At 46.9% G+C, this 20111-nt stretch overlaps 1 protein-coding gene across 1 annotated transcript; it reads right to left on the reverse strand.

The window, feature by feature from the left end:
* Positions 1-16725: 16725 nt before the first annotated feature.
* Positions 16726-19681, reverse strand: LOC148505925 (uncharacterized). Its single transcript, XM_088447590.1, has 3 exons — positions 19314-19681; positions 18608-18864; positions 16726-17624 (listed from the first exon to the last, which is right to left on the reverse strand). The coding sequence occupies exons 1-3, from the start codon at positions 19679-19681 to the stop codon at positions 16726-16728; spliced, it is 1524 nt and encodes a 507-aa protein (XP_088303716.1).
* Positions 19682-20111: the final 430 nt, after the last annotated feature.

Consider the following 20111-nt stretch of genomic DNA (forward strand, 5'->3'; position numbering starts at 1 on the left):
GGAAGGCACTGACCCTTCCTAAATACCCCATGCCGTGCTGTTACTGGCTGGGAGGGAACATGTGACTCACCAGGATTGGCCAGCCGCATCACATGGCCAGAAGGCAAGATGGCGGCGCCCATGCCAAACGGAATGGAGACACCGCCAGGCCTTACCAGCGCAGAGTGACAACAGGCCCGCACAACAACGCGCGCAGCCAAAGCCCCCCGCCAGACACCAGCTCCACCACCAGACAGCCCGCGCCACAATGACCTCACAGATAACACTCGCCTAGCGCCATGCTGAAATACCCTGACCGTAACATGGTGGAGTCGTGAGGTCATGAGGGTTGAACCAAAGTTGATGGGTTGGAAAAGGTAGAATAATGAGGGATGAAGCTGAAGTTGATGGGTTGGAAAAGGTAGAATGGTGAGGGACGAAGCTGAAGTTGATGGGTTGGAAAAGGTAGAATGGTGAGGGACGAAGTTGAAGTTGATGGGTTTGAAAAGGTAGAATAATGAGGGATGAAGCTGAAGTTGTTGGGTTGGAAAAGGTAGAATGGTGAGGGATGAAGCTGAAGTTGATAGATTGGAAAAGGTAGAATGGTGAGGGACGAAGCTGAAGTTGATAGGTTGGAAAAGGTAGAATGGTGAGGGATGGAGCTGAAGTTGATGGGTTGAAAAAGGGAGAATAGTGGCGAATGGAGCCAGAGTTAGCTGGCGACCACATGGGTTACATTTGTTCCCCTCAGCAATGTTGTGAAGAGGGATAATGTCCAATTTAGCAGCTGAGCCCAGGTTGGGTCCCCACTGGGCCCCCCCAATGAGACTGGGCCTGGGTACTAAGTACCCATCTCCCCCACTCCACCCCTCTTGGCACCACTGGTAGGGCAAAGCCAAAGTCTATGAAGACAAACAAGATCATACAGTGGATCTTCACAGTAGTGTAAATGTAATATCAAGAGATTTTTCCACCCCCCCCTACAGACACACACACATATACACACACATATACACACACATATACACACACATATACACACACATATACACACACATAGTATACATACAAACCTCAAGCAAAGCAAAAATCAGGGAAAAAGTTTGTACCTGCTGTTCCACAACAAGATTACACCTCTGATTCCCCTGAACTCACTGCAATGTTACAGCAGGTAAACTCCCCTGCAAACCGCACTCCATTCGTTTTCCAAGAACCTGGACTTACAGAACAATACTGCAATGACTGCAATGCCTTTTAGACCAAGATTCCCCATTTGTAGATATACGGACTTTAGACACCATTTTCATGTAATTGCTTTTCTCGCAGTACTGAAAGGGTTAAGAATCTTGTTTATATTACATTGCATAAGCCAGATAGGCCCCATGTATATTTATTTTTTCCCGCAGCGGGCGGGAGGTCCCGGAAAGCCAATCCTAATTCATTACTGTGCGGCAGAGATGCAATTCTCCCTGTCTCGGGCTGGCGGAGCTAATGCTGCCTCCCAGCAGGAGTCTGCTTTATTTGTTCCTTATATTTTAAAAATATGTCAAGTGCAGCTTGAAAGAGCCTATGAAGCACTCTCCCGGGGGGGCGCCGAAACAATGAGCACCGCGAAAAGGATCATTAACTATTGTAGGGTTACATTCACTGCACGCATCCAATACAAACTCATTATTAAATGAACTTTAAAGTCATGTTTTTACAATAACAGCGTCTACATTTTGTATTTAATGTTTGCTGTACTATAGGCGACTATAGGGAGAATCTGTATACCCGGTACTGCCCGGTGCACTGACAGGGGCCCACGTAGTGACAAATGCAAGTCTCCAATAAATGCGGATACGATATGCAGAGCCACCGGCGTTCAGACCATCGCTATTTGTATGCGTGGTCTCATAGCTCTCATCTGTTTAGTGTGTTCTTGCACAAGCCCGATTCCTGGCGCAAATGATCTGCCAGTAAACAGGCGCAATTACGGGCATGCAACTCTCGACATAGCCCGCAATTCCATCGACACGCCTATGCCATGCCCCCACTAAGCTGCCAACCAGTCACACCCAGTCAGCAGCAGCAGCAGCCAACGAAATCGCCTGTTACATTGAATATTATGCAAAATAAATATAATTTACGCAATTTAAACAAGTTGCATAAGTTGTGTCATTTGTGTAAGCTGCCCTGGTAGTGTAACATATCACACAGCATGTCTTACACTATCAGCGCAGCTCTGCAGTGTATTGCAGTGCGGATATCCCATGTCTGCCTCGTGCGAAAATCCTACAATGGCGCACAATAAAGGCATATGTAAGCCAGAAGCCAACGAATCGCTAAGGGGCAGGACTTACTTGCTTCTCCGTGTCTTTGCCGTACTGAGTGTGACGTGTACGCCGCTGACATGGTTTTCCGAGCAGAATGAAAAAAACAATAAGGGCCTGATTCTGAGTCTGAGGCACCTGCGGACGCTTTTCCGTATGGCTGCGCCAGTCTTCTCACTACCTTATGCTGATGCGATCATCCCTGCATCTAGTTGGAGCTTTCAGCGCTGCCACCATCCACTTAGGGGAATCGGTATGTTATCCCAGCGGCTGAATAGCCACCGGTTCAAATACCGACGCCGGAAGCCCGATCTTCCAGGATCCCGACAGGGACGGTAAGTATCCTAACCTTCCCCCTCTCCCCCCTCTAACCCTCCCTTGGTAGTGCCTAACCCTAACATCCCCGGGGGGTGCCTACCCCTCTCCCCCCTCTAACCCTACCTCCCCTTCCCGCACCCTAAACCCAACCATTCCCTGGGGGTGCCTAAGCCAAACCTCCCCCCAATGGTGCCTAACCCCCCCTTCCCGCATTCTAAACCCAACCCTCCCCAGGGGGGTGCCTAACCCAAACCTCCCCCCAATGGTGCCTAACCCTAACCCCCCATCCCCGTAGCCTAACCCTCCCCGGAGGGTTGCCTAACACTAATATCCCCCCAGGGGTGCCTAAACCTAACCCCATCCCCCATCCCTGGGCTAAGTATCATACATACCCGTCTTCTTACCTTCGGGATGGTGGGAGTTGGGATGCCGATGTCGGTATCCCGATCCTCTTCTGGATATCATCGACGGCATTATGCCAGGCGTCGGGATTCCAACGTCGGTATATTAAACGTATACCCCCACTAAGGTAGAGCTGGTGGCCTCTAGGACCCACCATGGCTCTGTCAGGGGGTCTAACCTACGACATGCGCTACTGCGCATATATGACTTCTCTGCGGGACAATCTCCATTGGTGTCTATACCGCAGACTCTCTCCAGCTATAGAGCCATTCAAGGCCCCACAGATCTTCCTGTATGAAGGAGCACATTGCTACACACCACTACAGTGTACGCTCCATTACCATCTGGCGCACTATAATGCCCAGCATGCCCAACCACTCCAGGCTGCTTCTAACATATAAAAATAGCCTGCTGAAGCCTGTGTCTAAAACCACCTGTATTTTATCTGATGAATAAACCTTAACCCGGAATAAGTTGCATATTGTGTGGACTAACCGCCATCAGGCCCATAGAGAGGTGTCGCGGGCCCCAGTACTCTCGGGGGCATGGCCTAATCGTGAGATAGGGGGGCAACACTCCCATTAGAAAATAAGAAGTCGGCCTACGCACCCACAGTTCTGTGTGTTTCGTCTGTCACTGGGAGGATCAATCCGTCCGCACTTGCAATCTCCATCCGTGGTCTGGTGTATGCTAAGTCGGCGACTCTTCTCTGCGGCACATGTTTGCAGTTATCCGCCAGACCCAGCTGCGTTGTCACTTGCGTCTGACTCAGAACCAGGCCCTAAATCAGGCCCATTATCACTTTGTTAGTGAGTTTCAGGCCAGGTAAAACAAAGCTGTAAACACATTAAAATTACATGTCTAAAGCTGGCCACACACTAGACCAACTTACATCCAACCATCCCACTAGTTGATTGGTTGGAATGAAAATCTGGTAAGGAATGAAAGCAAATGACAATCAGCAATTTGCTCCCAAACGCCAGAAAATTAACAAAAACTGTTGTTTGAACAAATTGTTTAGATAAAACATTTAACAAACTTGTCTGACGACCATTTTCATCTGTTTTCTGGCATTTAGGAGCAAATTGCTGATCATCAGTTACTCCCATACCTTACCAGATTTTCATTCCAACCAATCAACAAGTTGGCTGGTTGTATGTAAGTTGGTCTAGTGTGTGGCCAGCTTAAGCCTAGACCCACGACCCTCATGGTAGAATGATGAGCAGCTGTAGGAAACGGAAACCTCAGTCCCACGGCTGCAGCCAGACCTTTTATTACAATCAATCAGAATTATTAGCTCTGGTGTGTGTAACGCAGCGGCTTCAGCCCATGTTACCGGGTACTTCAAAGGCTGAGAAATGAGGGAGAATATCAAAGAGCGTTGATCGCTCCCTCCTCTCTCGTGAGTGTTCAGCCTTGTAAATATATCCCAATTAATCGGACGTCAGGCAGAGAACACACTGCATCCCTTCTGAGCTATGCATTTCTATGTTATAGATATTTTTCTAAAAATTACCTTATTTTAGTTAATTAGGTGTTATATTTACAGTTACAGAACCGCAATGATGGCGTAACGAGGAAGACTTTCATAAACCATTGCAAAGAATATACATTATATCTGTTGTTGCATTTTTTGTTTGTGTCTACGATATGACGTACAGTAAAGCCACTGACAAAGGTTACTACGAAGGAATAGCTGCCATGTGTAATAATAATTGTCAGAACGTCGTACCCCCGCATGACAGTCTTTTTGTCTACGAAATATAATTTGCAGGACATCTGTTACGTTTCTCACTCATACTTATTTCGGAGCTAAGAAGACCGTGGGCCCCATTTCACAACAATTCTAAATACCAGCAGGATATATATTGCTTAGCATTGCAGTGATACAAACGAATATGCCGCTGGTATTTATCATTACTTACCCCTCTGGTGAGGTCCAGCGACATCCCCCTCAGCGACGGTGTCTTCCACTCAACTGCTGGCAACCTATTGCTGCCGGCGACAGGCTACTCTGTCATGTGCAAGCGTGATGGTCAATCTGTACATGTGTAGGGCTGATTAATCCGGCGGGGCCCGGGCAGTGCCTGGAAGACTTCGCCGAAGCCGGGAATGCTACTGCTGGGTCCCCATTGCCGACAATGGGAGCCGCATGGCTCTAGTCCATTAAAGATGCAGTGACAAACAGCGCTAGTCTTAGATTACCGTTTGCTAATTACAGAAAGGATGACATAACCCCTTTAGCGAGTGTATCTTTGTTAATTGGGGCCCCACAATACTCTTCTAAGTGCTGTATTTTTTAGATGTAGTACTAGTGATATATGAATAATACCTGAACATTCTAATGTATTCCATCACATTGTACACAGGCGCATTTATATTATTGCTACGCTCATCCTCTCATTCCTTATACTTATATTTGGGAAGAAGTTTGACTCACAAGACAGCCGAATAAGCGACAGGAACAGCATGACAGCACGTTAAATATAATGAAAACTATATACTGTACTGTTCAATTATACTAAATGTTACACAGCATATTTAAATTCCTTCTTGCACGAAGGCTTTATTTTAATTGGGGCTGTTTCGCCTGTTGATAATTTGCAATTTCTCGCATCTTAACTAGATGCCTAAAGCTCGCAATGAAATATCCGATGGCTGAATCTCTGTAGTTGAAGATAGCGAATTATTTTGGTCCATAAAACTGTAGCAACAACATACATGAAAGAGAATTATAACTCAGCTGTCCTGATTTTCAGGTGCCAAAAGTAGGGTACACTTATTGCAGTCTGGCCTCAGGGGATATTACGAATGGTTCCAATTTTCTGTATTAGACAGCAATGCACATTATTTACCATACAATACACACAGCGCCGGATTAGTAATGGGGTTGATATGGCGGGACGAAGTCATTAGGTTGACATTTTTCAATGTCATGCACAACAATGTCGACAGTTATGTCGGCATTGCTAAATGGTTAAAATGTCGTCAGACAAAATGTCAACATTCTGAGAATTAAGTTTCAGAATATCAACATCGGGGCAGACTTGCTGACTTTTTATATCTCCTCTCCAGGAGAAGCACAGAGAGGTGACGTAGCTGACCACTTCAGGGGGCGGGGCCAAGCTCCTATGTCATTAGGCCCCCGGATCATATAGTTCCGCCCCCTTCGTACGGAGGCCCGATTCCCGGCAATTATGTTCCCATCCTCCCACTTTACTAGGAAGTGGGTAGGATGTGGGAGACCTGGACACTTTTCTAGGGGTGCAGGGGCGCTACCCGAAAATTCAGGAGCCACCCGCAACTTTCGAGGGAGTAGGTAAGTATGCATCAGGGTTAGCCTGCAGGTGGGAGGGTTAGTGCTAGACTACTCAGGTTTGAGGGGGGGGTTAGGATTAGGCACTAACGGAAAGGTCAGGGGTATGGTTTAGGGTCAAGCCAGAAAGCTGGAGAATTGGAGGCCTGACCTGGAAGTGATGATCACATAACTGCTTGGACACGGTAGCCGTGCTGGGGCAGCTGCAGCCGTCAGGAGCAGGTAAGTGACCACTGGTCCACCAGGAATCATATGTCGACAGTCTAACGTGTTGACAATTTCATCAGTGTCTACATGATGAAAGTTGACATGGTCAATTTCGACATTGTGCTCATGTCAACATTCTCATAATCGATAAATGCCGACATTACGACTATCGACATATCATACCACACCCGATGGGACTACAGCCCTAGGTCTCCAATTGAATAAGGCCCATGAGCAGGAGTGGATTGGCCACAAAGGTTATCGGTGACCTAATGGGTCTCGCCAGAGGCCGTCTGGCCTAATGTTTTTTTTTTTGCTTTCAGTTTTATTTTTATAAATAATTATTGGTTAGGGGTGGGGGAAAGGAGAGAGATACATTTCCTAGAAGCTAGAAGTGCTTAATAAAGACACAGGGGCACATGGGACACAGGCACTTGGGAGACAGAGGCTGGGATGAGGGTGGGAGACACAGGGGCTGGGGCAAGGATGAGATACAGGGGCTGGAGTGAGGCTGGGAGACACAGACACTGGGGTGAGGCTGGGAGACACAGAGGCTGGAGTGAGGCTAGGAGACATGGGCTGGGGTGAGGCTGAGAGACACAGGGGCTGGGGTGAGGCTGAGAGAGGGGCTGGGGTGAGGCTTAGAGACACAGGCTGGGGTGAGCCTGGGAGACAGGCAGAGATGAGACTGGAGGACACAGGGGCTGGGGTGAGGCTGACAGACACAGGGGCTGGGGTGAGGCTGAGAGACACAGGTGGGAAGATAATGATGCTGAGAAACACTGGAGATGAGTAGATGGCTGGAGATTGAGAAACAGATGGAAGAGGCTGGAGAGACATAGGGGGATGAGGCTGGAGATACAGGGACAGTGCTGGAGCGACACAAGCGAGGATGAGGCTGGAAAGACAAGGGTTAAGGCTGGTGAAACACAGGAAATGTTGCGGCTGGAGAGACATGAGGGGATAAGGCTAAGGGACACAGTTGGGGATGAAGCTGGAGAGACCCGGGGGATGCACCAATGGCTGATCTGCAAGTACCTACTGGGAGAGAATAGGAGGCCCCAAAAACATTAGTGCGACAGACCTCAAGATTTTTGTTGCTGGCCCTTAGCCAGGGATGCGCAATAGGGGGTGGGTAGTGATTACCCAATTCCGGGTCCCGGCTGGGGCCAGGGATTGCAGGGAGCCATAGCCACGCCCACACTATGCCATGGCCTTGCTCCCCACTGTGAGTGGTGGTGCACAACATAAACACAGTAGAAGGCATAGCAATACCTTCTACTATGACCATTAAGACCCCCCCCCATCATCCTTGCCCGTTAGGGCTCTCAGTGGCCCTGTTGACAATTTCCCCCCTCACTCCAGCGGGACGACACTGCTCACACTAAGCCCTTGAACATTTTCAGCTCCAGGCCCTTGTGGCCCTTAATCCGGTGCTATTTACATACGGTAACACGGGATATTCTCCATTGCGTTCAGTAGAATAGATTTTCATGAACATCTGATACATACAGAGACAATCTAAGTGTACAAAAGCAATATGCAGCACAAATCCATGGAAGGCACAGAACATAATTGGGAAGGGATCTGCACATTTTAGTGACTTAAACAATAATCCCTGGCAGAGCCGTATAAAGCCTGTAAATGCCATGGCTGGCGGGCTGGGAGCACAGAGGTCACTGCCGGCTATTATGTGTGCGGAATCCAAAGTGAGCACAGACGTTTCACATTTTTATAGCGCTCCAATTTATTGCAGCAGGCCATGTGCACGGTTAGGAAATGGAATACAGCCCCCATAAAACGCTCAACAGAAACCGAATCATTAAAACTTCAATGTTAAAGTTACCATCGCAATGTAAGGCTGCTCCTGCCAAACTTTCTGTCAGTATAATATTGTCTTCATGTTAGCTCAATTATCCACAAAGAGAACCAGCTATCAGGATTTTATCCCTTCTCCCCCAGGACAGAAGTGGACACAAATACCGCCTGACCACAGCAATTACTAGAGCTAAGTGATGGAATTACTGCGCCAGGGATAGGAAACAGAATTATTTGGGATAATCGCATGAATTACAGGTTATTGCTGGAAACAGATGCAAGCATTCCCAGGGAACAGGTACACAGATTACCAGGCTTTAGAAGGAATATTATATAGATTGATGGATTCTACAGCTGGCCATACATTACATTAGACCAACTTACATTCAATCATCCAACTAGTTGGCTAGTTGGAATGACAATCTGGTAACGTATGGCAGTAAATGACAATCAGCCTTTTACTCCCAAATGCCAGAAAACTGACAAAAAATTTCGCTAAACAAATTGTTTAAATCGAATATTTAAAAAACAATATCAGACAACACCGCTGCGCAAACAAATCAAACAGCAGCCCCCTTCAACAGGTCCCCGAGCGTCACCCAACACTCAAATCCACAATGTAAAATACTATCTATGCTGGTAGTACTTATCCGGAAAGTGGAAATTGTGTTTATATCATCTGCACACCTGCTTTGATAGCAGAGTGAGTGGGGTACGCCCCCTATTATATATTAACACCTTTGTGGGGACCTTTAAGAATGGGGTACATACAGAAGAGATCCACTCCTCATATCGTATACCATTCGTATTCTTCTCATGAACTGATATTGTGGGACTCTTTGATTTTCTACATCATTTGTAACCCATCATACAGATATACACATTGGATGTTCTTTCTGTTTTGTCTTGTATATTTCTCGTCATGGAGGGACTTTGACAGAACACCAGGGGAAGTGAAGAATAAGGACTTAACACCACTCCAGAAATTATAGTGGTATTTTCTTGCTTTTTTGTGTCTTTCCCATTGTTAAACTCTCTTAGGGCTCTATTTACTAAAATCCGCATATTGAATGCAGATTGTAGTGTGATATTATCTACTGAATTCGCATTGCAATAAAGCTCTGTCCCTGTGAATCCCCTTCGGAGCCTTATCACGGTATTTTCGCAAAAAATACCATGATTAAGTGCCCGCGCATGCAAGGAAAACCGGTCGCCGCTGCTACCCCCCGGTGCTAAGCCCCGCCCCCGGTGCTAAGCCCCACCCCTGCGATCACGGACCCCCCCCGCGACCCCCCTCTCCCTTAATTACACTTACCTGCATGTTCCGGGCCTCCGGTGATGTTCTCCATTCTTCCGGTCAGGTGATCTCCCATACTGCACTGGGGCCCGATCACCTGATGACCGGGCTGCAGTGCACTATGGGAGACCAGCTGACCGGAGGGGAGTCATCACCGGAGCCCCAATCACCGGTCCCTGGAGTCAGGAAAGTAAATTTTTTTTTTAACTATTTTTTCTTTCCTTTTTTTTTCAGTAATCAGCTTGCGGTCTGTTTAGACCACACAGCTGATTACTGGGACCGACTCCCGGCTCTGCTCTCCCCGTTAGAGCAGGGCAGGAGGCCGGTAACCGGGGGAGACCCTGGATAACGCCACCTCCAGGTGGCGTTGTTATCACAGGGCTTCCCCCGGTATTTTTTCACATTTTATTTTAAGTAACTCTGGTCGGATCACATTTCCCATTACAGTTATGGGAAATGCGATCTGCTTTACTAAAAATAAGTGATACTTATGGGTTGGAGTAGAATTTTACGAATTCTACTCCAATTGCCCTGTAATAACTATAGGTAATACTAAAATAAAGTGAAAAGGGTGTGAAAACACCCTTTTTCACATTATTTTAGTAAAAATAATGTTGATAAATAGAGCCCTAAGTGTGTAGCGCTCCCCTCCGGGTTCCAAATGGTTGTATTTCATTGTAAATCAAATATTTAACCAACTTGTCTGAACGACCATTTTCCTCTGTTTTTTGGCATTTGGCAGCAAATTGCTGATTATCATTTACTCCCTTACCTTACCAGATTGTCATTCCAACTAGCCAACAAGTTGGATGGTTGGCTAAAAGTTGGTTTAGTGTATGGCCAGCTTTACTAGAGATAAGCGGGGACCCCCGTGTTCTGGTTTTGGTTCTAATTCATCATCGTGTTTTGGTTTTGGCAAAACCACCCTCAAGAGTTTGGGTTCGGATTCGGCTTTTTTGAAAATCTATGAAAATCGATTCAAAAAACGATAAAAATATCTGATAATACAGCTATTTTTGACCTGTTTACATGCAATCCAAAACCTGAGTTTGGTTTTTAAGTCCGAGTTCCGAACTTACTGCAGAACCGAAATGGGACTCGGTTTGATCGGAACCCCAAAGTGATTCCCAACTAGGACTTGATTCAACTTAGAACCCCTAAGTTCGGATGTGTTCGTATATCAGGAAAAACGAACCGCACATCTAATTCTAACATTACATTTTTCTATTTGTCTTTTTCTAATGTGATTAGGGGTGACATGATGATATATTTATGTTTTTTTATTACTTTTTATATTGGTCTAGTAAGTCAGCTTGCTGAGATCACTGTTTAGTACCATTGTTTGCCTTCTCTTCCTCACTTGTGATAATCCTCCCACAGCATAATAGCTCTGTGGTCTAATAGCCAGCCCAGGAGCATGTGTAACGTCATTGCATTGTGTGTCTGAAAACAAGGCAGTGAGCAGGCAGATTGCTGGCATACAATTTGCCTTATCCACCTAAACTTGCTCATAGCCTGGAAGAATAAACTAAAACTGTATCTAGCACAGAGAATTTCTGCACTATATAAAATATGTTAGATTATGATGTCCTTTTACATGGCTTCCACACCCCAATATATCAGTTACAGTAAGTGCCTCCTGCTTCTTAGAATCTTGCGGATGTGATGGTTATTTCCTTTAGGTATCTAATCACCATCACTTAATTTCTACAAAAGCAAGTGAAAATTAAAATTTTCACCTGCTAGTGTACAAATTGTGTAATCGGGCCATTCATCAAGAAAGTAAAAACAGGAGATATCACAGATATACACCCCATACATTAGTATCACAGATATCTCCTGTTTACCTTCCTCTCCCAAATGGCCTGCTGTCCCCATACACTAGTATCACAGATATCTCCTGCTTACCTTCCTCTCCCGGAATGGCCCGCTGTCCCCATATACTAGTATCACAGATATCTCCTGCTTACCTTCCTCTCCCGGAATGGCCCGCTGTCCTCATACACTAGTATCACAGACATCTCCTGCTTACCTTCCTCTCCCAGAATGGCCTGCTGTCCTCATACACTAGTATCACAGATATCTCCTGTTTACCTTCCTCTCCCAAATGGCCTGCTGTTCCCATACACTAGTATCACAGATATCTCCTGCTTACCTTCCTCTCCCGGAATGGCCCGCTGTCCCCATACACTAGTATCACAGATATCTCCTACTTACCTTCCTCTCCCGGAATGGCCCGCTGTCCTCATACACTAGTATCACAGACATCTCCTGCTTACCTTCCTCTCCCAGAATGGCCTGCTGTCCTCATACACTAGTATCACAGATATCTCCTGCTTACCTTCCTTTCCCGGAATGGCCCGCTGTCCCCATACACTAGTATCACAGATATCTCCTGCTTACCTTTCTCTCCCGGAATGGCCCGCTGTCCTCATACACTAGTATCACAGAAATCTCCTGCTTACCTCCCTCTCCGAGAATGGCCGCTGTCCCCATACATTAGTATCACAGATATCTCCTGCTTACCTTCCTCTCCCAGAATGGCCGCTGTCCTCATACACTAGTATCACAGATATCTCCTGCTTACCTTTCTCTCCCGGAATGGCCCGCTGTCCCCATACACTAGTATCACAGATATCTCCTACTTACCTTTCTCTCCCGGAATGGTCCGCTGTCCCCATATACTAGTATCACAGATATCTCCTACTTACCTTCCTCTCCCGGAATGGCCCGCTGTCCCCATACACTGGTATCACAGATATCTCCTGCTTACCTTCCTCTCCCAGAATGGCCGCTGTCCTCATACACTAGTATCACAGATATCTCCTGCTTACCTTTCTCTCCCGGAATGGCCGCTGTCCTCATACACTAGTATCACAGATATCTCCTACTTACCTTTCTCTCCCGGAATGGCCCGCTGTCCCCATACACTAGTATCACAGATATCTCCTACTTACCTTTCTCTCCCGGAATGGCCCGCTGTCCTCATACACTAGTATCACAGATATCTCCTGCTTACCTTCCTCTCCCAGAATGGCCGCTGTCCCCATACACTAGTGTCAAAGCTGAATAATTGAGTGAGACAAGTTCAGTTTAAAATTTAATCGCAGCGACGCCATTTTGGAAATGAGATCACAAGACACCATTTTGTGTGGTCAGCATTAATTCAAGTTATAACCCATTAACTAAGAACAGATGGCAATGTTTTTGTTAACACCAAGGGCAACGGGAAAAACCAGCTTTCTAAGTAGATAAGGAGAGACAATGGGTATTTTTACATACAAATTGGGAATCCCGGGATGCAGATAAGGTATAGTTGTGGCATAATATAATATAATATCTACACAATTGGATTTGCCTGAATACTAGACAAGATGTCTCCTAATCCCATAGTTTGAGGTGATAATACATTTGCACTTCACACAAGTGTCTGTGAGAACAAAAGAGGTTTTGTTTTCCTTTGAACACAGCAGGTGGGGGCCTGCTGACAGAGGGCATGTCGAATTACAACCCTCAGCCATCCACACTGCTGGAGGTTCACTTCGTGTATGAGAGATTATGCACTTAAATCTCACCCATTAATAACTAGCGTCCTTATATCAAACCCCAAATACCCACACACTACATATTCGCACATAAGGTTCCATAAGCATCAAAATGTATGATTCAAGTTGGTTAAGTTAGTTTAAATGCTAAGAAATAGAGGTTTTTGATATCTAAGGTATTATATATGATAAGCAAGGTATGTTTGATCTCGTTCTGATGCATACGCTTTTTACAGAATCCCGGTGTTATCGGTGGAGAGATCGCATCATGCAAACTCAAGTTACGGATCGCAGAACTTATAAGCAACAAAATGTTTTAGTTGATGGAATGTTACAGGAGGCGTTACCAGAAAGACCCCGGCTGTTAGAGGCAGGAAAAGTCTATTTGAAACAACCTGTTAAATGTGTCGTTACATATGCTCCTCCTCTGGGAACCAATGAGATCAGCAGGAAGTTTCCCCTTTGTCCTGTTTCAGTCTGGGGGGGGGGGATAAATACATGTGTCCAAACACTGGTTTGGTAGTTCATGCTGAATTTTGGGTGAGCTGAGGATATCTAGTGAGAAGTCTATCTCTGGATCCAGATGCGCAGCGTATGTTAAGGCGTCCATAACTTTATTGCAATTAAACACAATATATAACAGCTTACACTAACTTATACTAAAATAAAGACAGGACACAGACTGCTTTGGTTAAATGGTCATAACTTTCTTTATTAAAGGTATGACCCTGAATTATACTTAAATTATTGAATTTACTTTATTGGGAGGCAAAGAAGGATGCTACAACCAGCTCCAGCCATATGATCTTAGCCAATATTAGGGGACGACTGATACGCCCCCCCCTGTGGCCATTGTGACCAATATTAGGGAGCGACTGAAACGCCCCCCCTGTGGACATTGTAAGCTAAGCTGCGAAGACTCACAACCCCTATGATATTGCATAGTACGAGCGTGTCCGCAGAGACTGACGCCCAAAGTCCTCCCGCAGAGGTAGGCCATACTACGACCATTTAAAGGATATGTGCTCCACAACGAATACTCTTACACTTTACGTGGCCGCTGGATTGTAGCACCTTCCCGCCGAGACACAACAATAAAAATGTTAGTAAAAACATACACAACAAATGCACAGTAAAGAGATAGGGAAGGGAGGGAGGGACAAACACCATCCAGAAAAGGAAGTTGCTGGGCGTACCCCAGTCCTATAAAGTCCACCAAGCCACTCCCACGAGCTCCCACATGGTCAGCGACCAATCAACCATGACAACCCCCCCCAAACTACTCTACCTAGCAACTACTGACAAATTCCAACCAATTACAAAAAACTAAGGACTCTTATATAGATTTAAACTTAGTCAGTTCTCATCTCTTCTAAGGCGTCCATAACTTTATTGCAATTAAACAATATATAACAGCTTACACTAACTCATACTAAAATAAAGACAGGACACAGACTGCTTTGGTTAAATGGTCATAACTTTCTTTATTAAAGGTATGACCCTGAATTATACTTAAATTATTGAATTTACTTTATTGGGAGGCAAAGAAGGATGCTACAACCAGCTCCAGCCATATGATCTTAGCCAATACTAGGGGACGACTGATACGCCCCCCCCTGTGGCCATTGTGACCAATATTAGGGAGCGACTGAAACGCCCCCCCTGTGGACATTGTAAGCTAAGCTGCGAAGACTCACAACCCCTATGATATTGCATAGTACGAGCGTGTCCGCAGAGACTGACGCCCAAAGTCCTCCCGCAGAGGTAGGCCATACTACGACCATTTAAAGGATATGTGCTCCACAACGAATACTCTTACACTTTACGTGGCCGCTGGATTGTAGCACCTTCCCGCCGAGACACAACAATAAAAATGTTAGTAAAAACATACACAACAAATGCACAGTAAAGAGATAGGGAAGGGAGGGAAGGACAAACACCATCCAGAAAAGGAAGTTGCTGGGCGTACACCAGTCCTATAAAGTCCACCAAGCCACTGCCACGAGCTCCCACATGGTCAGCGACCAATCAACCATGACAACCCCCCCCAAACTACTCTACCTAGCAACTACTGACAAATTCCAACCAATTACAAAAAACTAAGGACTCTTATATAGATTTAAACTTAGTCAGTTCTCATCTCTTCTAAGGCGTCCATAACTTTATTGCAATTAAACACAATATATAACAGCTTACACTAACTCATACTAAAATAAAGACAGGACACAGACTGCTTTGGTTAAATGGTCATAACTTTCTTTATTAAAGGTATGACCCTGAATTATACTTAAATTATTGAATTTACTTTATTGGGAGGCAAAGAAGGATGCTACAACCAGCTCCAGCCTTATGATCTTAGCCAATATTAGGGGACAACTGATACGCCCCCCCCTGTGGCCATTGTGACCAATATTAGGGAGCGACTGAAACGCCCCCCCTGTGGTCATTGTAAGCTAAGCTGCGAAGACTCACAACCCCTATGATATTGCATAGTACGAGCGTGTCCGCAGAGACTGACGCCCAAAGTCCTCCCGCAGAGGTAGGCCATACTACGACCATTTAAAGGATATGTGCTCCACAACGAATACTCTTACACTTTACGTGGCCGCTGGATTGTAGCACCTTCCCGCCACCGCCAGGTTCCAAAGAACCGCAGCCTGCCACCCAAACCAAAACACTAGACCGCATCCAAACAGGAAATAACATCACCCAAAAACACACCTAACCCCAAATCTGATAAATGCACCCCATCAGGGCGAAAAAACGGAGCCTGCTCTAAACGTAAACTTGGGTGCCGAACCACCAAACCACCTGACCCGGAGACAAAACGAGAAACAGCCTTGTTAATCTTCCTGCGAGCCTTATCCAAAGCCAACAAGTCCCTTGAACCCCTCCATACATGGCGAGGGATAATTTCCGACCATACCAAGCGCACCTCCGGCCACCGGGACCGAAGGGCGCACAAATCAGCCTGCATCCGCAAGATCAGATCTATACCCTTAGACTGCCCCACATCATTGCCTCCGAGGTGAATCACCAGCCATGCCGGGCGCCCACAGCGCATCTCCTGCTGAAACAAGAATTCTAAAAGAGCTGGCCACCGCATGCCCCTGACTCCAAACCAACGAACCTGACGCCCCCCTAACAACAGGGATGCCCTTTTTGCCATCGCATGCCTTTCAGCCCAATAAATAAACGAATGGCCCACAAGCCAGACTTGCTCAGAAGACACGGACATAGCTGTAAAAGAGCAAAAAGAACTAAAACGTCAGTAAAGAAACATTATATGAAGAGGATAGAGGTAACTTAGGAGGAGAATGTTAGTAACAATGCCCAGGCGAAGGAGAAAATCCAAAAAAAACCTCCTGTTTGTCCTAGTGATCCATGAGCCGTGTATAATAAGCCAATTGAATTACGGCCCTTTTTTCTTTGGAGGAAATATTAAAAAATCCCTTCACACCCTCAATTTTTGAATGCTAGCCATTCAAAAACTGGCGGGTAAACTACGTTTCTGGGTGAGAAAAACACAACTTAAAGCTTATCACATCTAACATATGATTTATAGGCGGATGACCTCCATCTCCCAATTGCTTGAATGGCAGATGGAGGCAATCCGCTAGCTGCTGCACAAGTAGCCGCGCCAATACGGAAAGAATGCATCCCGTAATGCGCAACATCTAAACCCAGCTGACCCAAACAGCGCTTAAACACAGCAGCAAACTGAAACTTAGTCAAAGGAGAGGAGTCAGCATGTAATAACCATTGCGCGCCAACCGACGGGCGCAGACCCGCATATATCCCAGCCAAGCGCAAAGGGCAAATCTCAGAATTAGCATGCGGCTTGATGGTAACCCAACGCCCACGCCCTAACTGATCAGTATTGGAACGTGGAATTTTGCACAGGATAGCCCCCGCCTGGATTACCACATGCTTAAATAATAGCCCTGAATCAGCAGACCTCTTACTAGATGCCACAAGCTCACTAATCCGAAACGCTCCAAAAAAAGCAAGCGCAAACGCTAAACGTAACAAAAAAGACTCAAATTCGGAAGATGTAATCAATGAAACTACCCCTATCAACCTCTGCAGCAGGGCCAGGTCAATCGGCCGGCGAGAATCAGCCACCCTGGGATTTTCTTTAGCCCAACCCTTAAGGGCCTTAGACAGCACAAAGGACTTTGTGGGATCATGACCGCCATGAAGGCGAGAGAAAAAAGCAATACCTGCAAGGGCGGAAGCCATGGCCGCCTTAGATCGGCCCCTCTGATAATGGTCCCACACAAATTCAACTAAACGCTGATCTAAAGACTTACCCACCGCAGGATGCCTAACCCGATAAGCCTCCCAGTCGCGCCAAGCTGCCTCGTAAACTCGCAAAGTTGACGGAGCCAGGGACTTCCGGGCCAGACCAATTAGTCCGGCTCGACAATCTGCCAGACAGAAGACGGACACGTCATCCCAATCGGATTAGCCTCAGGGGCCAACACCCGAAACCTATCAAATTGAAAGCGGGATAGTGAATCCGCTATCCCGTTTTCAATGCCCGGTACATGCCTCGCCCTAAAGACAATATTCGCCTTCAAACACCTCAAAACTAAAAACCTCAACAGACGCAGCGCCATAGGAGAAGAAGAACGCTGATTATTAATAGCGTGCACCACGCCCAGGTTGTCACACCAAAAAATTATGTTCTGGTTAGACAAACTGTCAGCCCACAAATCCACAGCCACAATTATCGGAAAAAGTTCCAATAACAACAGGTTAGACTGCAATCCGCGAGCTATCCATGAAGCCGGCCATGGAGCAGCGCATCATTCCCCCTGAAAATATGCCCCGAAGCCAGTTGAACCTGCAGCATCGGTGAACAACTGCAATTCAGCATTGTCAACCGGCTGCAATGGCCAAATTAACTCGAGGTTGAAATCCAACAAAAATGAAGCCCACACCCGGAGGTCATCTAGGATTTCCCTGGAAAGGCGAACACTAAAATGCGGGTTGGAGACCCCCGCAATGGCCCGCTCCAATTTACGGCAAAACACCCTCCCCATCGGGATGATCCGACACGCAAAGTGAAATGAACCGAGAACCGACTGCACATGGCGCAATTTAACCCGCCGAGAATCAAAGCAACCTTGAATCTGACCTAGCAATCGCTGCGCCTTATCGTCCGGCAAACGGCAGCACCCAGCAACTGCGTCCACTTCGATACCTAGGTAAGACAAGCAAGAAGTCGGACCCTCTGTCTTGTCTGTGGCCACAGGAACGCCGAGCACCCGAAAAAGGGCCTGCGCAGAAAACAACACATCCCCACAAACTGTGCTATCATGCGGGCCGACGAACAAAAAGTCGTCCAAATAATGCGTACCACATGGGGAAGCTCTCTGGCCGACCGCAAGTTCCGGGAGGAGACTACATGCAAAGCGCCAGCTACGGGTAATCGGAAACCCAAACGAAAACCATCCAGCAAAAAATTGGGACTCGTCCCGCAAAGGATACCAGCCCAACCATTTCGCTAACTCGTCTAGCACCACCGGAGAATAGGCCTTACTTATCAACTCCGGTAGCGTCAGACCTGCCCCCTGAACCGCCCTTTGTTCCTGACTTACAGTCTTTAGCGGGGTGACTACCGTTACAGATGCGGCAGGAGTGACGAAAATGACACCCTGACCCCTGGGAACACCGAGAGTCATTATAGGCGAAACACTTCCCTTTACCGAGCATGTTCGCTCCAGCACGTGAAGGGAGAGAAGCCTTCCTACCTTGTGCCCCTTCCGCAGGCGCCTTAGTTTCCTGTGTAACAGCTAACCAGACCTCCACATCTTTACGGCCCAGAGGCATAACCAGCTGACCGTCCTGCTTCCTACGAAACTGTTCGTCGTAATCTCTCCAAACAAAGCCCTTGGATTTGATAAAAATATCATGCACCAAATGAATATACTTTATTACATTACGGTGCTCCGTTGGGCGCGTTTCAAGGTAGCAGGCCGAAAAAACCAGTATACCGCTAAGCCAATGATGAAAACCACGGCAAGAATCCTCCCCGCCACCCCCAGGTTTTTTGGCTTTATCTAAAGCTTTCTTCATGTCTTCGGTTAGAGAAAAAACATCCACAAACTTACCCTTTGCGAATCTTGTCAATAACTCGCTTACGCAAACCCCTGTCCACTGCCGTATTGGCACAGTGAACCATACCCGCATCTTCAACAGGCGCTACAACAGCAGCCGGAGCTGACTTACGCTTAGCCGCTTTCTTAACCAAACGCTGCGCAACCAGTTTAGCTAATTTTCGCGGGCGCGGCGGATCGCTAGACCCTGAAGATTCCGTATCGAACTGCAAAGGAGGGACAGCAGACTCACCACCAGCCAGATCCGACATCCCGTCACCGACAGCCTCCGGCACCGCAACATCAGGGGCAATGATCACGTCCCCTGTATCAGGACCGGCCACGGCGCTACCACCCGAGATCCCAGCACCACCAGAAGCCATCGCTGGAGCACAAGGCAAAACACTGCGGCGAGACATAGAGGATGGTAAATCACTGAACACCGCAGCGGGGGTACTCGGAACTGTTGCTGGGTGAAAAACCGGGACAGGAGGAGAAGGAGTTAAAGGGGGAGGGGCGGCGCAAACCGCACTGAGAGAAGGCGCTGGTGGGCGTGGGGCAGGACCCTGTGGGGGAACAAACTGTTGCGCCCAAGATGGGGCGGAAGGAGAATTAACAGGCACAGGGTAATTTGGAAAAGTATAAGGCTGGGCAAAAGAGGGGTGCCAATAAGGAAAAGGGGCCCCCGCAGGAGGAAAAAGGGGGTAATTGGAAAATTGGCCAGGAAAAGTAGGAAAAACCGAAGGTTGGGAAACTGAAGGAAAAACTGGGGAGGACCATGAAGTGAGGGAAGGAGCAGAGGAAAAAACAGGG

The sequence above is a fragment of the Taudactylus pleione genome, unplaced genomic scaffold (genome assembly GCF_031769625.1).
Source record: "Taudactylus pleione unplaced genomic scaffold, aTauple2 ptg000434l, whole genome shotgun sequence".
In the NCBI taxonomy this organism is placed as follows: domain Eukaryota; kingdom Metazoa; phylum Chordata; class Amphibia; order Anura; family Myobatrachidae; genus Taudactylus; species Taudactylus pleione.

Bases quoted from the DNA above. Each gene is read 5' to 3' on its own strand.
- LOC148505925 (XM_088447590.1), bottom strand. From the start codon at position 19,681: ATGGCTTCTGGTGGTGCTGGGATCTCGGGTGGTAGCGCCGTGGCCGGT. The intron at 18,865-19,313 runs GTAAGTTTGTGG...CGGTGTTCCCAG, and splicing joins ATTGACAAGATTCGCAAAGG to GGGTCAGGGTGTCATTTTCG. The intron at 17,625-18,607 runs GTAGTCTCCTCC...TCTGTCTGGCAG, and splicing joins CCGTAGCTGGCGCTTTGCAT to ATTGTCGAGCCGGACTAATT.